General features: G+C 37.5%; 1 protein-coding gene and 1 long non-coding RNA gene across 2 annotated transcripts; one reads left to right on the top strand and one right to left on the bottom strand.

Moving 5' to 3' along the window:
* Nucleotides 1-63: 63 nt before the first annotated feature.
* Nucleotides 64-8,722, bottom strand: LOC135593046 (uncharacterized). The gene is made up of 5 exons (XR_010479372.1): nucleotides 8,533-8,722; nucleotides 6,449-6,633; nucleotides 5,321-5,543; nucleotides 1,283-1,595; nucleotides 64-757 (listed from the first exon to the last, which is right to left on the bottom strand). It is a non-coding gene; the product is annotated as an uncharacterized LOC135593046 (long non-coding RNA).
* On the top strand, nucleotides 1,269-7,889 carry LOC103998122 (glutamate receptor 2.1-like). Its single transcript, XM_065082849.1, has 5 exons — nucleotides 1,269-1,530; nucleotides 3,395-4,731; nucleotides 5,166-5,478; nucleotides 6,198-6,604; nucleotides 7,240-7,889. Exons 1-5 carry the CDS (start codon nucleotides 1,269-1,271, stop codon nucleotides 7,810-7,812), a joined length of 2,892 nt encoding a protein of 963 aa, XP_064938921.1. The 3' UTR covers nucleotides 7,813-7,889.
* Nucleotides 8,723-16,930: the final 8,208 nt, after the last annotated feature.

The following is a 16,930-nucleotide window of genomic DNA, read 5'->3' as shown; positions in this document are numbered from 1 at the left end:
TATATATATATATATATATATATATATATGGCTTTGGCATCTTAGATCTTTTTAACATACTTGTCAGATTAATGGTTTAGTTATTCTCCACAGATTTGAGAAGACAATACAATGTCAGTTCACAGCATAGGAAAGCCTGTTTAGTTTTCAAAGATGCAATCTATACAGCAAGATTGTTACTGAGTTGTGTTCTATCAAGTAAGATTTGTCATGAATGTCATCTGGTATTTGCCATAATCAAAATAATAGCTCAATCAAGAAGATGAACCAAACTACAACAGGAGCTTGAACTCAAAAGAGTTGATGGAGATGAGGTGTCCACCTAGTAGCATTTTGTTGATGATGCACATCATTTTCCAAATCAATTCCTTTCATACTAATCAAAGTCATCGAGGCAACTATTATACTCTGAGCTCATCATAGTGCTTGGATTAAATCTGAGTTTGACAAAGTAAGCCATCTTATTATGATTAGACTTGTTTCAGCTTCTCAGAAATCCATGGCAAGTCAATGCCATTGAGGGAAGATGCTATAGCTTCTGTGTTTTCTCTTATAATCCATCTCTTGCCCTCCAAGATTGCAATGATGTGCTCTACATGTGCATATGGAATTATTCTTTTATGAACAGTACCCTAAGCTCTGTTTCCTTTCGATTGGAAGTATGCTGATGAGAAACTTCCCATGCCTTCAATCTGTTTGAATCTTTCTACTCTCCTATTTGTTTAGAGCTGAGATTTTTCCACCCACTTCCCTGTACCTGTAGTAATGAGGCATGAGTGTATTATTTAGTTCATATGTATAGCACAGCATAATTCTCTTAGAAAAAAGATTCTGGTTGACTTAATCAAGGTATCTACCATTGAGCATCTTAAAGAATCACAACTACTTCATGGCTTTGTGAATGAACTAGCAGCTTCAGATGAGTTACCAGCAGCTATTATGTGCATTAGAGAGAAGCCATGGAAGTTGTGTGCAAAACAAGAATCTTGACCTTGAAGAGAAGTACAACATGAGAAGCTACTTTGTGTTGTGGAATGAGATGAGTTAGAAGTCTTGAGGAAGACTTGGCAAAGGCTGCTCACGGCAGAGATCGCATGCAGAAGAAGACTTCATGCTGAACTGTTGTACTCTCATCTCATCATAATAAATGGCATACTGACTTTGTCAAAGGAAACTATCTTGCAATAATCTGACTTCTTTTAGCTTCCTAAGAGATCTTATAAAAGGCAAATCGGCACAATCATTGAGCAAACAGTCTGTAGCTCAAAATGGAGAAACCTACTGGTGTCATTGTCTTCCTGTTCATGTTCATTCTCTTTGCAGCAGCACAGAGAAATGGCAGCAACATTATGGAAAATCCCTTTCATGTTGGAGTAATCCTTGACCTGACCACCTTGGTCGGAAAAATGGGGCAAACTAGCATATCGATGGCGATCGATGACTTCTACTCCATCAACAGCAACTACACCACGAGACTGGTTCTCCACACCAAAGATTCGGGTAACGATGTGGTGCAGGCGGCTTCTGCAGGTAGCTATCCAGTTATCTTTTGTTGTCTGATTAGTATCAGAATTTTTATGCCTTTGCAATTATTTCTGAAACAGAAAGATAACACAAACTTAGAAACATACAAAATCCAAGTCTAAGTGTGAAGGAAATGGATACATTCATGCATCCATCAATCTCGACGGTTAGCATAAGTTTGTGGACTTCATGTGATAGACTAATTGAGGCTTAAGTAGCAGTGTTGAAATGTATTGATAAGCAAACATACTACAGAAGTAGAAGAACATCTTTACTTTTTGACCACCTTTCTGAAAAAAAAAAAAAAAAAAAACAAAAAAATGAAAAGAAATAAGAAAATGGCATTCAATCTGCTTTTTGTCATTAGGAACTACAAATATCTGAAGCCATATGGAGATAAAAGCTCCACACCAGACTTCAAGTCTGACATGAATTTGTTCTGTCTAATAAGGTGTTAGCTGTCAGCATGTCTGTTTCTTATATTCGCCATTTTTTTTTTCTAGTTCAGGACAATAAGAACAGAAAGAAAAATTCAAGAACAATTAACAAAAGAAGAAAGCCCATTTTCTACCAATCTTGCCTTCTTATCTAGAAAAAGATGAGGTGGAAATTTACTAAAGAAAAATATAGTTCCAAAGGGTTTCCTAACCATAACTTTTGGCTTCATTCTTTGTTTTATCTTGAGGAAGAAAAAACTGAGAAAGTGCCTTCCACAAGGAAACCTACTAAAGAATAATTTCAGATAAGAAGATAACTCTTCACCCTCTGAGACTCCTAAACAGGTCCTTTCACTCCTTTTCAGCCAGATAAACCAGTACCACAGGAAGGCCAAATCTTTCATGATCTAATAATCTAATTCTCTTTAGATAGCAACTAAGCTTGATTTCCTAAACAACGCATAAAAATTACGAGGATGATCATTAAACTCACAATTGCAACTTTATACTTTCTACCCAAGTTTGGCAAAAGTACACCACATGAATAAATCATATTTACGCTGCAATGATGTTGTCAACTGACAATCTTTAAACATTAATAGCCCTTCTACCTTGATAAATTTTGCATGTAAACATTCTTTATAGCAACCAAGCAAAGAATTTGAACTTCACAGGAACCTTTGATATGGTTTGGAGTTTTTTGGTATAGTGAGCACATCACCTAGTATGTACCAGTCCAATCTGGTATTGGTACACCAGTACCATGGTAATAATTCTTCCCATCTTATATTGTTGTATCAGACCATACCAGTACAGTAACAACTAGTAAATAGCAGCCTTGACAGGCTACCAGTGTCCATACTGGTATTTTAAACCTTAGTTGTATTTTTACCCTTCCAGATGCTAGCAGATATAATATGTCAGTTTCTGTGCAGAAAGGTATATAGATGTTTTAGCTTAAAAAGAATCATCAGAAGTCCACCTCCAGACAATTTGATCTCTGATTTTTTTTTTTTTTTCTCAGGAAACATTATCAATGGATCTGTGTCTCTATCTGATACAGAAAATGCCAATCAAAGAATTCTATGTTGAATGTGAAAAGATAAAGAAAGTAGGTTACGACATCCAATGTATAGTTTGTCAACCCCTTCTCTTGAAATCCTTACAAGTTGAGAATGAATCTAAAACTGATCTATAAGCGGCCACCATGTCAGTTGGAGATTTGAGTAAAATTTGTAGGTAATAGATCAGTTGCTATGCTGATTTCATTCCAAATATTTGCTGCCCCCTCAACACAAGCGTCAAAACATATTGGCATCTTCCTTTAACATTAAATTAGTACTGTATGCTTGTCTGATATCTAAATGTTGATCGACAAATTTGGTGTTACAGTGTTTTATACTGACAACTACATTTTCTTTGCTTGCACACAGCTTTGGATCTTATAGAGAAGATAGAGGTGCAGGTCATTATAGGCCCTCAAAAATCCTCACAAGCAGCACTGGTCTCTTATGTCGGCAACAAATCTCATGTCCCTATTATCTCCTTCACGGCAACAAGTCCTTCCCTCTCATCCGCCCTAACACCGTATTTTGTACGGGCAGCATTTGATGATGCTGTTCAGGTGGATAGTATATCCTCCATTATCAGGGCTTATGGATGGAGGGAGGTTGTACCTGTCTATGAGGACTCCGACTATGGTCGGGGCATCATACCATACCTCATCGATTCCCTTGAACAGGTTGACTGCCGTGTCCCCTACCGCAGTGTGATTTCCTTAGTGGCAACTGATGACCAAATAATTGAAGAACTCTACAAACTGATGACCATGCAAACCAGGGTCTTCATCGTGCACATGTCAGTTCCCATGGGTTCTCGCCTCTTCAGGAAGGTCAATGAGGCCGGTTTGATGAGCCAAGGATATGCATGGATCATGACCGATGGACTAACAAGTCTTGTTGAGTCACTTGACCCATCTATCATTGCATCAATGCAAGGTACAATTGGTGTAAGACTATATGTTCCCAAGTCTAGAAAGCTCGATCATTTTGCCAGGAGATGGAGGAGGAGGTTTCAGCAGGAGAACCCTGATGATCAGCTTGCTGAACCTGGGATCTTCGCCTTGTGGGCTTATGATACAGTATGGACTGTGGCGATGGCAGCAGAAAATGTTAAGGGCATAAATTCTAGCTTTCTGAAGCTAGCAAATACCGGTAACTCAACAGGATCAGACAGGTTGGGGGTGTCTATTGCTGGTCCTCTACTGCTAAAATTGATATCTGAAAGCAGATTCAGAGGTATAAGTGGGGAATTTCTTTTTGCAGATGGGCAGTTGCAGTCCTCCACATTTCAGATTATCAATGTGGTTGGTAAAGGAGGGAGAGAAATTGGGTTCTGGACACCCCAGCATGGAATTATAAAACAACTTAAAAAGAACAGAACTAGAGAGTATTCAGCCTTGATGACTGATATGAATCCAGTGATCTGGCCAGGAGAATCAACTGTTGTTCCAAAGGGTTGGGAGATGCCATTAAGTGGGAAGAAGTTAAGGATTGGTGTTCCTTTGTTCGATGAAACTGATGAATTTGTGAAGGTGGAAAGGAATCCCATCACCAATGTGATCACTGTAAGTGGGTTCTGCATTGATGTCTTCGAAGCTGCATTGCAGACATTGCCTTATGCTCTTCCACATGAGTACATCCCTTTCGAGAATGAAAAAGGACTGTGTGCAGGGACATACAATGACCTTGTGGATCAGGTCTATTTCCAGGCAAGTACTAGTTATGATACTGAACTACAAGATAGATAATGAAGTGATCTTTTCTGTTTATCTAGTATAACCTTAGATGACTATATGAGTCAAAGACCAATTCCTATCTAAATCATAAAAACTACCTAGAAATTATTGATCATGATCAAACTTCTTCTGGAAATATTTAATGTATCAAACTTGCGTTACATTTGAAAAAGCTAAACCTGTTGCATCATCATGTCTAGAAGTGTTTGCAGGTTAACTTCAAATCTGAGATCTTGTATAATGAAACGGCTTTCTTAAGAATGTTTGAAGCTTAATTTGATGTATTTATACTATCATGATGTCTTTTTGAGTATTTTTGTCGCTTAAATGGTTTTTAGTTTACCATTTCCAGCATTATTTCATCATCTCCAAGCATACGATTTATACTAATTGATCTCTGTCAGCAGAAATATGACTCTGTGGTAGGGGATGTAACAATTAGAGAAAACCGATCTCGCTATGTGGACTTTACATTACCTTACACTGAATCAGGCATTGCAATGCTAGTACCAGTCAAGGACAGCATCAACAAGAATGCATGGATATTTTTGAAGCCACTGACCTTTGATTTGTGGTTGGGGAGCTTGGCTGCTTTCTTCTACACTGGATTTGTTGTGTGGGTGCTCGAACATCGCATCAACATGGAGTTTAGGGGTCCAGTTAGCCAGCAGCTTGGGACAATCTTCTACTTCTCTTTCTCGACGCTAGTTTTTGCCCACAGTTTCGTAACTGATTCCTCAAACACTTTCTCCTCATTTTAAGTAGAAAAATGCCTGTATGGGTTTCTAGCATGCATCATATGTTAATCAGTTAACTCATAGTGATATGTTTATAGACCGAATAATCCAGAAGACGAAATGACTTGCATCCTGACCTACTCATTGCCTTATATTGAAACAAGGAAAAAAGAAGATAGCATGAAAATTTAAATAAACACTTGCAACAAAACAAAGTACCAGAAAGTTAATAGTTATCTTTATATTTTGACCTGAAAGAACAATGAGCATGCAGTAAACTTTTGGATAACCATTCAAAATATTGGCACATATGCTTTTAGAATTCTGAAAAACATCTAGATTATCTTTTTCTGTAACATTGTAACTAAGATCGCCAAAGTTTACTTATGAATATACCACTTTTAATCCACTAGTATTTGCTCTACTTATGACATGTTTAATTGTAGAGTAATTTAAAATGAAATGAAATGATGGAAGCTCTCCCTTAAAACAGTCAGAAAAACATGATCTACCTCAAATATGCCACCTACAAGGAAGAAAGTCCAGTTAAGGACTCAAGAACTAGTAATGTCTTCTACATTATAAGGCTTGCTATTAGTTACTATCACTTTCATGCGTACCGAACATTGACATCCTACATACAGAATTCCAAGTGTGAGCCATGCTATTTTTGCTAAAGGGTTTTTCAAAAAATGTCTGCAGGGGAGAAGTTGGAGAATCTTCTGTCTAGAATTGTGGTGATTATATGGGTGTTTGTGGTGCTAATTCTTACATCCAGTTATACCGCTAGTTTAACCTCAATGCTTACAGTGCAACAGCTTCAGCCAACTGTCACTGACCTACATGAGCTTCAAAATAATGGGGAGTATGTAGGATATCCCGTCAATTCCTTTGTGAAAGGCCTATTGATGCAACTCAACTTCGATGAGAAAAGAATGAGGGGCTATTCTTACTCAAATGAGTATGTTGAGGCCCTGAAGAAAGGAAGCCACAGTGGTGGTGTTGCGGCCATTGTCCATGAAATCCCATATATCAAGCAATTCCTTTCAAAGTACTGTAAAGGTTACACGATGGTTGGACCAATTTACAAGACTGCAGGATTTGGATTTGTAAGTTCCATCAACCTTCTTCTAGCCATCTGCATGCAATTAATTGCATCGACAGAAATTGTTAAGAGTCCTTATATTAAAGGAAAATAGTATATCAACATCTACATCTAGCACAATAAACTTGCATATTGCCAAATTCGTAAGCTACTGCTTGCTGCAACAAAAAAGGATGCTTCAGATGTAACAGATCAAGGAAATCAAAATACTGCTTATAATTTTAAGGAACTTTAGTTTAATTTTCATGATGTAAGTTTTGTTATTGTTTTGGATGACATGGCCTGTTGTTGTTACTGCTGCCATGGCAAGTTTAAGGATGTGTTCTTAAGTTTCAAAGAACATAAGCAAATATCAATGGTAAATTTCCACTAGGAGTTTAGGCAGCTTCATCTTTCCTACCTTCTAAATCTGCATTTTTGATATTTTTCTCAGCCAAAAACTTCATATGTAGGAATCTTATACTTGAGACTCAAAAACTACAAGATAACACAAGTTCAAAGGTAGACCTTTGAAAATTACTGTTACATCATTTAAAAAATCAAGGTCTGTGTTGCTGAGTATGTCTTTAACTCTTAAGATGTTCCTAAATTGTGATGGAAACAGTTTCATATTTAATCGATCTTTCTATTCCTCCACAGGTATTCCCCAAAGGCTCTCCTGTGGTCCCTGACATATCAAGGGGAATCCTAAATGTAACTGAGGGTGACAGCATGATACAGATCGAGAAGAAGTGGTTCGGGGGTCGCGATTCTTGTCTAAAACAGGGTGACATTGTTGGCTCCGGTAGCCTCGGCTTTAACAGCTTCTGGGGGTTATTTCTTCTAAGTGGAGCCGTTTCGACTTGTGCCCTGGTGATATTTCTAGCATCCTTTGTCTGCAAGAATTGGCATGAAATGAGAGACATCGATCGTGATAAGTCCATTTCACAAAGGCTCATATCTTGGGTAAGATACTACAACAAGAAAGATTATAGTGCCAACACTTTCAGGAAGGATAACGGTGAAGACTCAGAACAAGATAACGACGGAACCCGCAGAAACTCAGGTGAAATTCCAGTGACACTAGACGATGATCCTTCAAACGGTCGAAGAAGCATATCCAACCTTTCTGATGTTTCCTGCCCTCCAGGAGAAAGCTCTTCTGCAGAGCTTGCAAGTCCATGTTCGGAAGCTGGACCGATCTCTATTATTGTAACCAACCGAAGGCATTAAGATCTATTATTACCAATATTAATACTGAAGCAATCAAACAGGAAATCTTGTATTTTCCATATTCAATCAGTCATTTAGCCAAAAGTTCAACCAGATTCCACCTGTGAACTAATGGAAGGAAACAACAGTATTAACATTTACAGGGTTACACAGGATATTGACTACTATATTAGTAATCCGCATCGTGTCATGATCCTATAAGCAGTCTACGAGGCTCCCGTCGATGAGGGATCTCGGGTGGATTATATAGGGTTCAATTCTTGGCTTCATCTTCTTTCATAAACAAGATCTGGCATTACCAACCACTGATTTCTCCTAGCATTGTGCAGCTGCAGTTGGCACATCCAAGGATCCAAAATTTCCACAAAATGTGGAGAAGGAATGAAATCATACTACTTGCCAATCACTATACCACTAAGGTTCAACCACAGATGAGGTACAATGTCATAATGTCTATCCAGAAGACTAAAAGCTATATGCAGAAGATAAACATCATGTACTCATAATCTTGTTGCTAATGAAAGCTTCATACCGAAATCAGAAACACCAGAAACCTACAAACATCAAATGTTTCAATACAAGTGACTTAGGACATGGATACATACTGAGATTCTTGGGAGATATGTCAAGGAATAAGAACATGATGATACATAAAGATGTTGCAGGCTTAAAACTCAAAGAACATGAGTGATTTAACTGCAGAAGAGGACCGAAACTTACTTCGCCCTCCGCCTCCTCTTCTACCCCTCCACCTGCTGTCCCTCCCTGCTTGGAATCTCTCGGTCCTTCCCTTCCCTACTGTCAAGAATAAGGAGAAGAAGAGGTGAGAGGAGGCAGCATGCTGAACTTGGTGGGATGTGAGGGTGAACCGCAAGAAACCTGGGAATCTACACTAGATTTTTGTGATCTTTCCAATCCCGCACGTGGCAATCTCTTATTTTACTGAAATATAAGACTATATATATGTATATATATATATATATATATGTATATATATATATATATGTATATGTATATGTATATATATATATGTATATGTATATGTTTATGCATATATATATATATATAAACGTAATACTACGCTTACAACTTTGAAGGCCACTTCTATATCCAACTGCAATGTCGATTGATTCTCAGTCAAAAATATAGTTTCTTTTTTATGATTTTTCTGACATAAATAGTAAGCATTATGGATAGAAAGAAATCTTGATTTGGATAATCTTCTGTCTTGGGTAGTTTTCTGACCTCTAGGCTGTGTCGATAATTTTGCATAATATATCTGTGCCAGGGGTGTCTCAACTAGACCCTACGATTGTTTAAGTTATGAAAGTAAAAAGAAGAGAAAGACAATAATGATTTAAGAGAGTAAAAAGTTTCTTTTGGTCTGTTTGTCAGATCTAAGGCATGACTTTTATACCTAAGTGTTAGGTAAAGTGAATTAGCTTTTGTCAAAGCCTCTCCTTACATAATGTGGCAGAAACATTTAATGTAGGTGGCTTGTTGGTGTGTGCTCCCAAGGGACTATCAGGATGATACTTCCGATCGGACTTCCTTACTTCTTTGAGTCGAGCAGCCCTTCGTCATTCGTTCAGAAGGGAAGGCTGGTAAAACCGACCATACCGCCAACTATTAATGTAAAGCTAGATTTATTTTTTTGATCGCAAGATAGTGAGGAGTGGTTGTTGCATGCTCATTTCGAAAAGTCAGACGACGTGACCTCATATTGATGATCTAAGTGATTCTAGACCTTTATTTAGGTGTTACTTATGTGTCGAGAAAAGATTAAGAGTATTAGGATTTATCCCTATCACTAATGATTATATGCTGCAGTATCAGATCCATTAAAGATAGTTAACAGGAGATTTAGATGCTGCCATTGTATTATTTATAATATGATGAATATTTTACACCAATCAAATTACCACAATGGACGTTAGTGTTAAATACATATTATTATTATTCTTCAAAATTTATATTATTATTCTTCAAATTTATATTATTATTCTTCAAGATGGCACTTAAAATTTATATTAGTATTTTTCAAAAGTGTTAAATACGTATTAAATGGGTCTAGAAATAAAACAAACCACGAAGACCTATCGAAAGTATCACAAAAGCAAACTATATTAGCAGGGTTTTGATCTTTGGAATCCAACATGGACAGTAAAAGAAACTTGGAAAAATCCCAATGGTGGTGATCTATCCAGTAGACACCATTCAACTCTTAAGTGGAAGGCCACTGGGAGGAAAGAGGAATTCATGAGTGGATGAGATCAGAGAAAATACAAACAGATGCATAGATACATACAGTAAACAACCAAACAGGAAAACAGTGGACTACTGGTGGCATCCTGACAAGGGTCAGTTCTTTGAGATCTATTGCCATCATGATGATCTATATTATCTGTCGAGCCTTTTTGTTTTCATTAAGAAAAGGTGGAGTTGTTTTGGAGGCATTTGGGTGCATTTTTGATTCTCATAAAATTATGCATCTTCGAAGGACATTAGATATTAGATATAGTCTGTGTAACACTAAATTTAATCTCATAATAAAGTGAATATAGATTTGAATTAGCTTATAAGACTTAATGGATGTATTATTATTAACTTAAATTGAAGTGTTTTGAGTCATGTGATTTTAGATCCATCAAATCAAATTAGTGGATCGATTATCCCATTAGGTTACGTGACAAATGCTATTAGAGCTGATCTAATACTAAGAATAAAGAATTGAATATGAATTGAGTTACAAATACATGATAGTTTATTGATGTTAACTTGAATTTAAACCCATCGAGTCACAGGATTTTAAGTTCATCAAGTTATTATATCGATCATCAAATAACGTAAGTTATAATTTACTATATGAATTTTTAATTATTTTATTTAAAAATATCGATTTAGGTTGAATCCAACTCAAACTAATTCTACACTTCGGTTTTGCTATAGGAATAGCAAATTAACATTTTTTTTTATAAAAATTAAAAGCATTTAAATTATAGTTTTTAGTTTCTCACCTTTTCAATACTAATTATCTTATTTCCATTAACTATAACATTTATAGATGTCTCCTTAGTATATGTTTAGTTTCTCGACGGTACAACACTTACTAGAGATTCACTCAATTGAGCACCAAAACATTTCCTATAAGTAGGGGCGTTAAACTGATCTGAATTGAATCGTTAATGTTAGAATCGAACCGAATCAAATTTATGATGTACCTTTCATGCTAGTTTTAAGTAATTAAGGGCTTAAGGCAACGAAGTCAATCGAACTGATATTTTTTAAATTAAAATCAATTCAATTCTATCTAAATCAATAAACCAAATTGAAGAATAGTATCATCCTGAAGTGAAATTATTTATTTTAGGAGAAAATATCGTTGATGTCTTAGTCGACCAGACATGGTCCAGACCTATGTATGCATGAATGTTTGAGGTAGAAGTATTGCACTCTCGAGGTGGAAGTATTGTGCTTACATGAAGATTAAGGTCAGGGAAGGGTTCTCGACACGATCACTTCGATGCTTAAGTTAGTAATTTGATATTTCTAAATATGAGCTTGAGTGATTTAAGAAAAGAGAGAGTTTTTTTTTTTTATTTTCCTATTTAGGATGTATATTTATTATTTAAAGGAGAGAAAGGAAGTTTGTAATAGCTTTCTTTTGTCATAAACAGAGAGAATAAGATTTAGGATTTCTTTCCTTCTCATGAAGGGAGAGAAGAAAGTTTATGATTACCTTCTTTACCATAATGAATAAGAAATAAGCTTATGTTTCTCTTATTTGAATCTTTATACACGTAAGTGGATGGAAGTTAACTTAGATCTCACAAGACAACCGTGCTGGTCATACGTGTCCTACAAGCCAATTATGTAAGTGATTACACGTGCGACATAGTATATATTCTTTTTGTTTATTATATTATTTGATATTTTATTACTTTATATATATTCATGGATCTATGCAATGGGAATTGGATCGTGATGAGATCACGATAATGAGACCGATTCACCTTTAAACACAAACTCTAAATAACCATAGTCATAGGTTATTGGAGAGGGACATCGAGATAATCGGATAGACTAGTGTGTTGTTACCTGTCCATATGATGGAGACAATTGATCTCATAACTGCTCTTGTGAGAACACTAGGGATACAATGCAAATGCTCATTGGAGAATGAGTTCACTGATTGATCCGCTCATGAAATATTGGATGGTTAATGATACCTTATTATCAAACAGCGATTCTATCATCCTAGTGGTATATCTGGTCCTTAGACTTGAAACACCAACGATGTCATGTATGAGTACTTCACTCTTTAATATTAGACTTATAGGCCTAAAAGTTTCAGATTTAGCACAACCGGTCATCAAGAGTGATAGCTAACCTTACGAGGACTATTGAGTGTTGATAGAGGATCATCCACTCTCGGTGTCATGAGAGGAATATCCCATGTGTTCTTACTCAGAAAAATCTCTAGCCAAGGTCATTTAGATTGAGAGAGAAATAGTTATCCAGAAGAATCCAATTAGAGTGAGACGAGTAAAAACTGTATGGGCCTGACAGTACTATGCGTGATATACAATCTTTGGGGTATTAGATGGATGAGGGACTATAGATACATGGTAACTGAGGACAGACATATCCAATGGATTGGATTCCCTTATATTGTCTGGGGACTACGCCTTAATGACCTAGTACATCCGTAGTCGATGAGTTGAGTAAATTATTATAGAGATAATAATTCATTGAGTTAGAAGGAGTTCTGATAGATATAACTCACGACCAACTCGATATTGGGCCTAGAGGGTCATACGCATATGTTAGGTGTTGCAACGAATAGAGGTTCAGATATGAGATATCCGTTGGAGCCCTATTTTATTAGAAATCCAATAATCTCCTAAATTATTAGATCCCATGGATGAGATCCAATAAAAGCTAATAAGAGATTATTGGGTAGAGACACACTAATCTAATAGGCTTGGGTAATTGAATGAAGATCCAGTACCCAATAGGGTAGGATCCATTATGGTTAAATTACTGGAGACCTCTATAAATAGTAGAAAACCAAAGGCCCATAAGCGAGAGGTTTTCTTGGTTGCCACCTCATATTATTCTCTCTCTTCTCCTCCTTAGATAGCAGGTGTAGAGTTTTGGGCAACGATTTGAGGAGCATTGTCAAAGCCCTACTGTATGGATCACCGCTAGAGAGGAGGATGCTTGACCCCCTTCATCCTCTCCTACAGATTTGTAGGGATTCAGAGAAATACAATCTCCTTAGGTAAAACATAACTATCTCACACGTGGATTTAAGTTTTATGGATTTTTATGTATCAATTTTTGTACGACGATGAACACCTTTGATCGCTACCGGCAAGGTGGCGACAATCGTAATGCAACAGGAAGGAGGGGATTAGGGATTTTTGGATAAATGATAGATTTGCCCTTCAAATTTTTTAAAAATTCAAATTCTATCCTTTTTGTCCAAATTATCAAAATACTCCTTATAATTCAAAAATTTCCTTACATGTCCCAAATTTTAAAAAATATTAATTAATTAAATAAGTTTAATTTATTATTATTATTATTATTATTATTATTATTATTATTATTATTATTATTATTAGGGTTTACGAGCCTCCATTTTATTTCTTGTTTATTGTCGGGCGTAGTGGAAGCGTGTAAGCGATAACGAGACCCACAATATCGAGACGGATGATCGTGACGCATGGATATATATTGAGATGTCGATAAAATCGACGAGGACGAGATAGACGATCACAATATATGGAGATACGCTACTGCACACATAGATCTTGATATGAGTGATTAGGCCCATTAGCTCAGGCCTGATCACATTAGGTTGTGATCCATGATCATCTGGTGTGATTACTCATATGATGTGTGATTACTTATACACCTACTAAATATGCATATATATTTGCATACGATGTAGATATATATTAAATTTGTATGTGTGTGACATGTCATATTAGAAGACCAAATCAAAATCATCTCTCGATAATATTAAGTCGGTAAACGTGAGACAATTAGATTGACCAACGTGACCTTCCATCATTATAGGTAGGGACCAATTCTCAATGTAGGTTGAGTTGGTCGAGTCTCTCGAGGCTCACCTATATCGCGATTTGTTATCTTACCTACGACATAGAGATGTTGCCGATGATCTGAGGACATAGTATGTTTCGTCAAGTCCCTCGAGGGTATATCATCGAATCAGACTCATTTTGTAATGATGGTGTTGACTTAACCGAACATCATGGTTAGTCGAGTCCCTCGAGACCATGATGGTTCGGAGGTTGAATAGGACAAGTCATAAGGAGTTGTGATTGGTCGAGTCCCTCGAGGTTACATTAATATGTCGATTGGATTCTGATCCTAGAGATCCGTCGGGAGACTTTGATTCACATACCAAAGGGAATTATGTATTTCGTGAGAAAATAGTAGGAGCAGATTAAGATATAAGTCTAAATCTTGATTGTTTATTTTTTAATAAAATCTGAATGTTATTTATTTCTACTGGATCTTTATTTTTAGAAAATATCGCTTTCAAATCTCTTATATGGCATACTTGATATCAACCGTCTCACTAGTCTGAATTATACGGATTAGCTCCACAACTTGAGAATTATTCTCACGGTGGAGAAAGTCACACACGTCATTTTTACAGTGATACCTACGCCCGAGAAAGGGGCAAGCGAGGATGAGATCGCTCGCTATATGAAGTACATAGATGACTCAAATCTTGCTTAGTGTTACATGTTGGGCTACATTACTCTTGAGTTATAGAGATAACATGAAAAGATGGATGTCAGATCCATTCTCTTACATATCCGTAAACTATTTGAGGAACAGGGAATGACTCAGCGATATGAGATATTCAGGAGTCTCTTCCGCGTTAGGATGATTGAGGGGACACTAGTTCAGAACCATGTATTGAAGATAATTGAGTAGATAGAGAAACTTACATGTCTAAGAATGATCCTAAAGGATAACTTATGTGTGGATCTTGTGCTTCAGTCCCTGCCAGATTTCTTTTCACAGTTCATAACGAATTTTAATATAAACAAGCTTGAGGCGACTCTCCCTAAGCTCCTCAATGTGTTAAGAGAATCAAAGAGTACTATTAAGAAAGAGAAACTAGTTCTCTATACTAGTGAGACTATAAAAAAAAAGAAGGCAAAAAATTCCCTTAAGAAGGGCTTGGCAAGGGCAGACCGGGTAAAACAAAGGTTGATAAGAAACATCCGACAAAGGATAAAGGTCACTGCTTCCACTACAGCAAAGATAAGCATTGGAAGAGAAACTACAAAGAGTATCTTGCAGAGAGGGCAAAACAAAAGCTTGGAGAAGCTTTAGATATATTCATGATCAGTCTTCATTTGTCAAACTCTTATGATAATACATAGGTATTGGATACCGGTAGTACTTATCATATTTATAATTCATTATAGCTTCTGACAAGACCTAGGAGATTGGCGAGAGGTGAGAGACGAGATGGATCTTAAGATGTGCTAGTCATAAGTGCCCAGCAAGCCAATCACGTGAGTGATGGCACGTGTGACTTGATACAGAATCTTTTTGCTTATTATATTTTTGGCGTATATCACTTTATAACTATTGCATAAATGCATATGTATAGTGATGTCCTTGGATTTGTGCAATGGGAATCGGATCGTGATGAGATCACGATAATGAGATCGATTCACCTTTAAACACATATCCTAAATAATCCCGGTCATAGGTTACTCAAGAGGGACATCGTGATAACCGGATAGACTGGTGTGCTGTATACCCGTCCATATGATGGATGCAGCTGGTCTCATAGCTGCTCGTGTAGGGACACTAGGGATACAGTACAGGTGCTCAATGGAGAATGAGTTCACTGATTGATCCGCTTACGGAATGCTGGATGGTTGATGATGCCTTATTGTCAGACAACGATTCCGTAGTCCTAGTGGTGTATCTGGTTCTTAGACTTGAGACACCAAGGATGTCCTGTATGAGTGCTCCACTCTTTGATACCAGACTTATAGGTTTGGCTGTTCCCAGATCTAGTACAGCTGGTCATTGGGAGTGGTAGTCGACCTTACGAGGGCTATTGAGTGTCGATAGAGGATCATCCACTCTCGGTATCATGAGAGGAATATCCCATGTGTTCTTGCTCAGACAAATCCCTGGCCAGGGTCATTCGGGTTGAGAGAGAAAGAGTTCTCCGGGAGAATCCGATTAGAGCGAGACTCAAGTAGAAACCGTATGGGTCTGACAGCACCATGCTCGATATACGGTCTCTGGGATATTAGATGGATGAGGGACTATAGGTACATGGTAACTGAGGACAGACAGGTCCAATGGATTGGATTCCCCTGTATCGTCTGGGGACTACGGCGTAGTGGCCTAGTACTTCCGTAGTCGATGAGTCGAGTGAATTATTACAGAGATAATAATTCACTTAGTTAGAAGGAGTTCTGACAGGTATGACTCACGGCCAGCTCGATATTGGGCCTAGAGGGTCACACACATATGGTAGGCATTGCAATGAGTAGAGGTTCGGATATGAGATATCCGACGGAGCCCTTGTCTTATTGGATGCAGATCCAATACCCACTAGGGAAAGGACCCATTAGGGTTTTGACACGGGATCTCTATAAATAGGAGGGATTCACAGCCTCATAGGCTAGAGTCTTTGCTTGCCCTTCCTATTCTCCTCTCCCTCTCCACCTCAGAGTAGGCCTGGAGTTTTGAGGAGCGTCGTCGCAACCCTGCTGTGTGGATCACCGCTAGAGAGGAGGACGCTTGACCTCCTTCACCCTCTCCTGAGGATCTGCAAGGAAACAGGGATATACGATCTCCCTAGGTAACACAATCTCTATACGCAGTTTTGTGTTTTGCGGATTTTGCGCACCAATCTTCGCACGACGACGAACATCTTTTTGGGAATCGGGGATTTTTGTTTTCTTGTTCTTCCGCTGCGCATATGATGTCGCCCCCCATGATTTCCAACAGTGGTATCAGAGCCAGGTTGTTCGTGCGAATGATTGGTTTTTGAACTGCGTGTGTTGTGTTTAGGAAGAATATTGACGTCAAAATCGTT

This window comes from Musa acuminata, chromosome BXJ1-9 (assembly GCF_036884655.1).
Source record: "Musa acuminata AAA Group cultivar baxijiao chromosome BXJ1-9, Cavendish_Baxijiao_AAA, whole genome shotgun sequence".
NCBI classification, from domain to species: domain Eukaryota; kingdom Viridiplantae; phylum Streptophyta; class Magnoliopsida; order Zingiberales; family Musaceae; genus Musa; species Musa acuminata.
The sequence above is the reverse complement of the archived record's forward strand: the minus strand, read 5'-3'. Positions and strand labels throughout refer to the sequence as shown.

What these genes read in the sequence shown, in the direction of transcription:
- LOC103998122 (XM_065082849.1), top strand. Translation starts at nt 1,269, where the DNA reads ATGGAGAAACCTACTGGTGTCATTGTCTTCCTGTTCATGTTCATTCTC. An exon ending in TGGATCAGGTCTATTTCCAG is followed by an intron (nt 4,732 to 5,165) that starts GCAAGTACTAGT and finishes CTCTGTCAGCAG; the next exon opens with AAATATGACTCTGTGGTAGG. An exon ending in AGACTGCAGGATTTGGATTT is followed by an intron (nt 6,605 to 7,239) that starts GTAAGTTCCATC and finishes ATTCCTCCACAG; the next exon opens with GTATTCCCCAAAGGCTCTCC.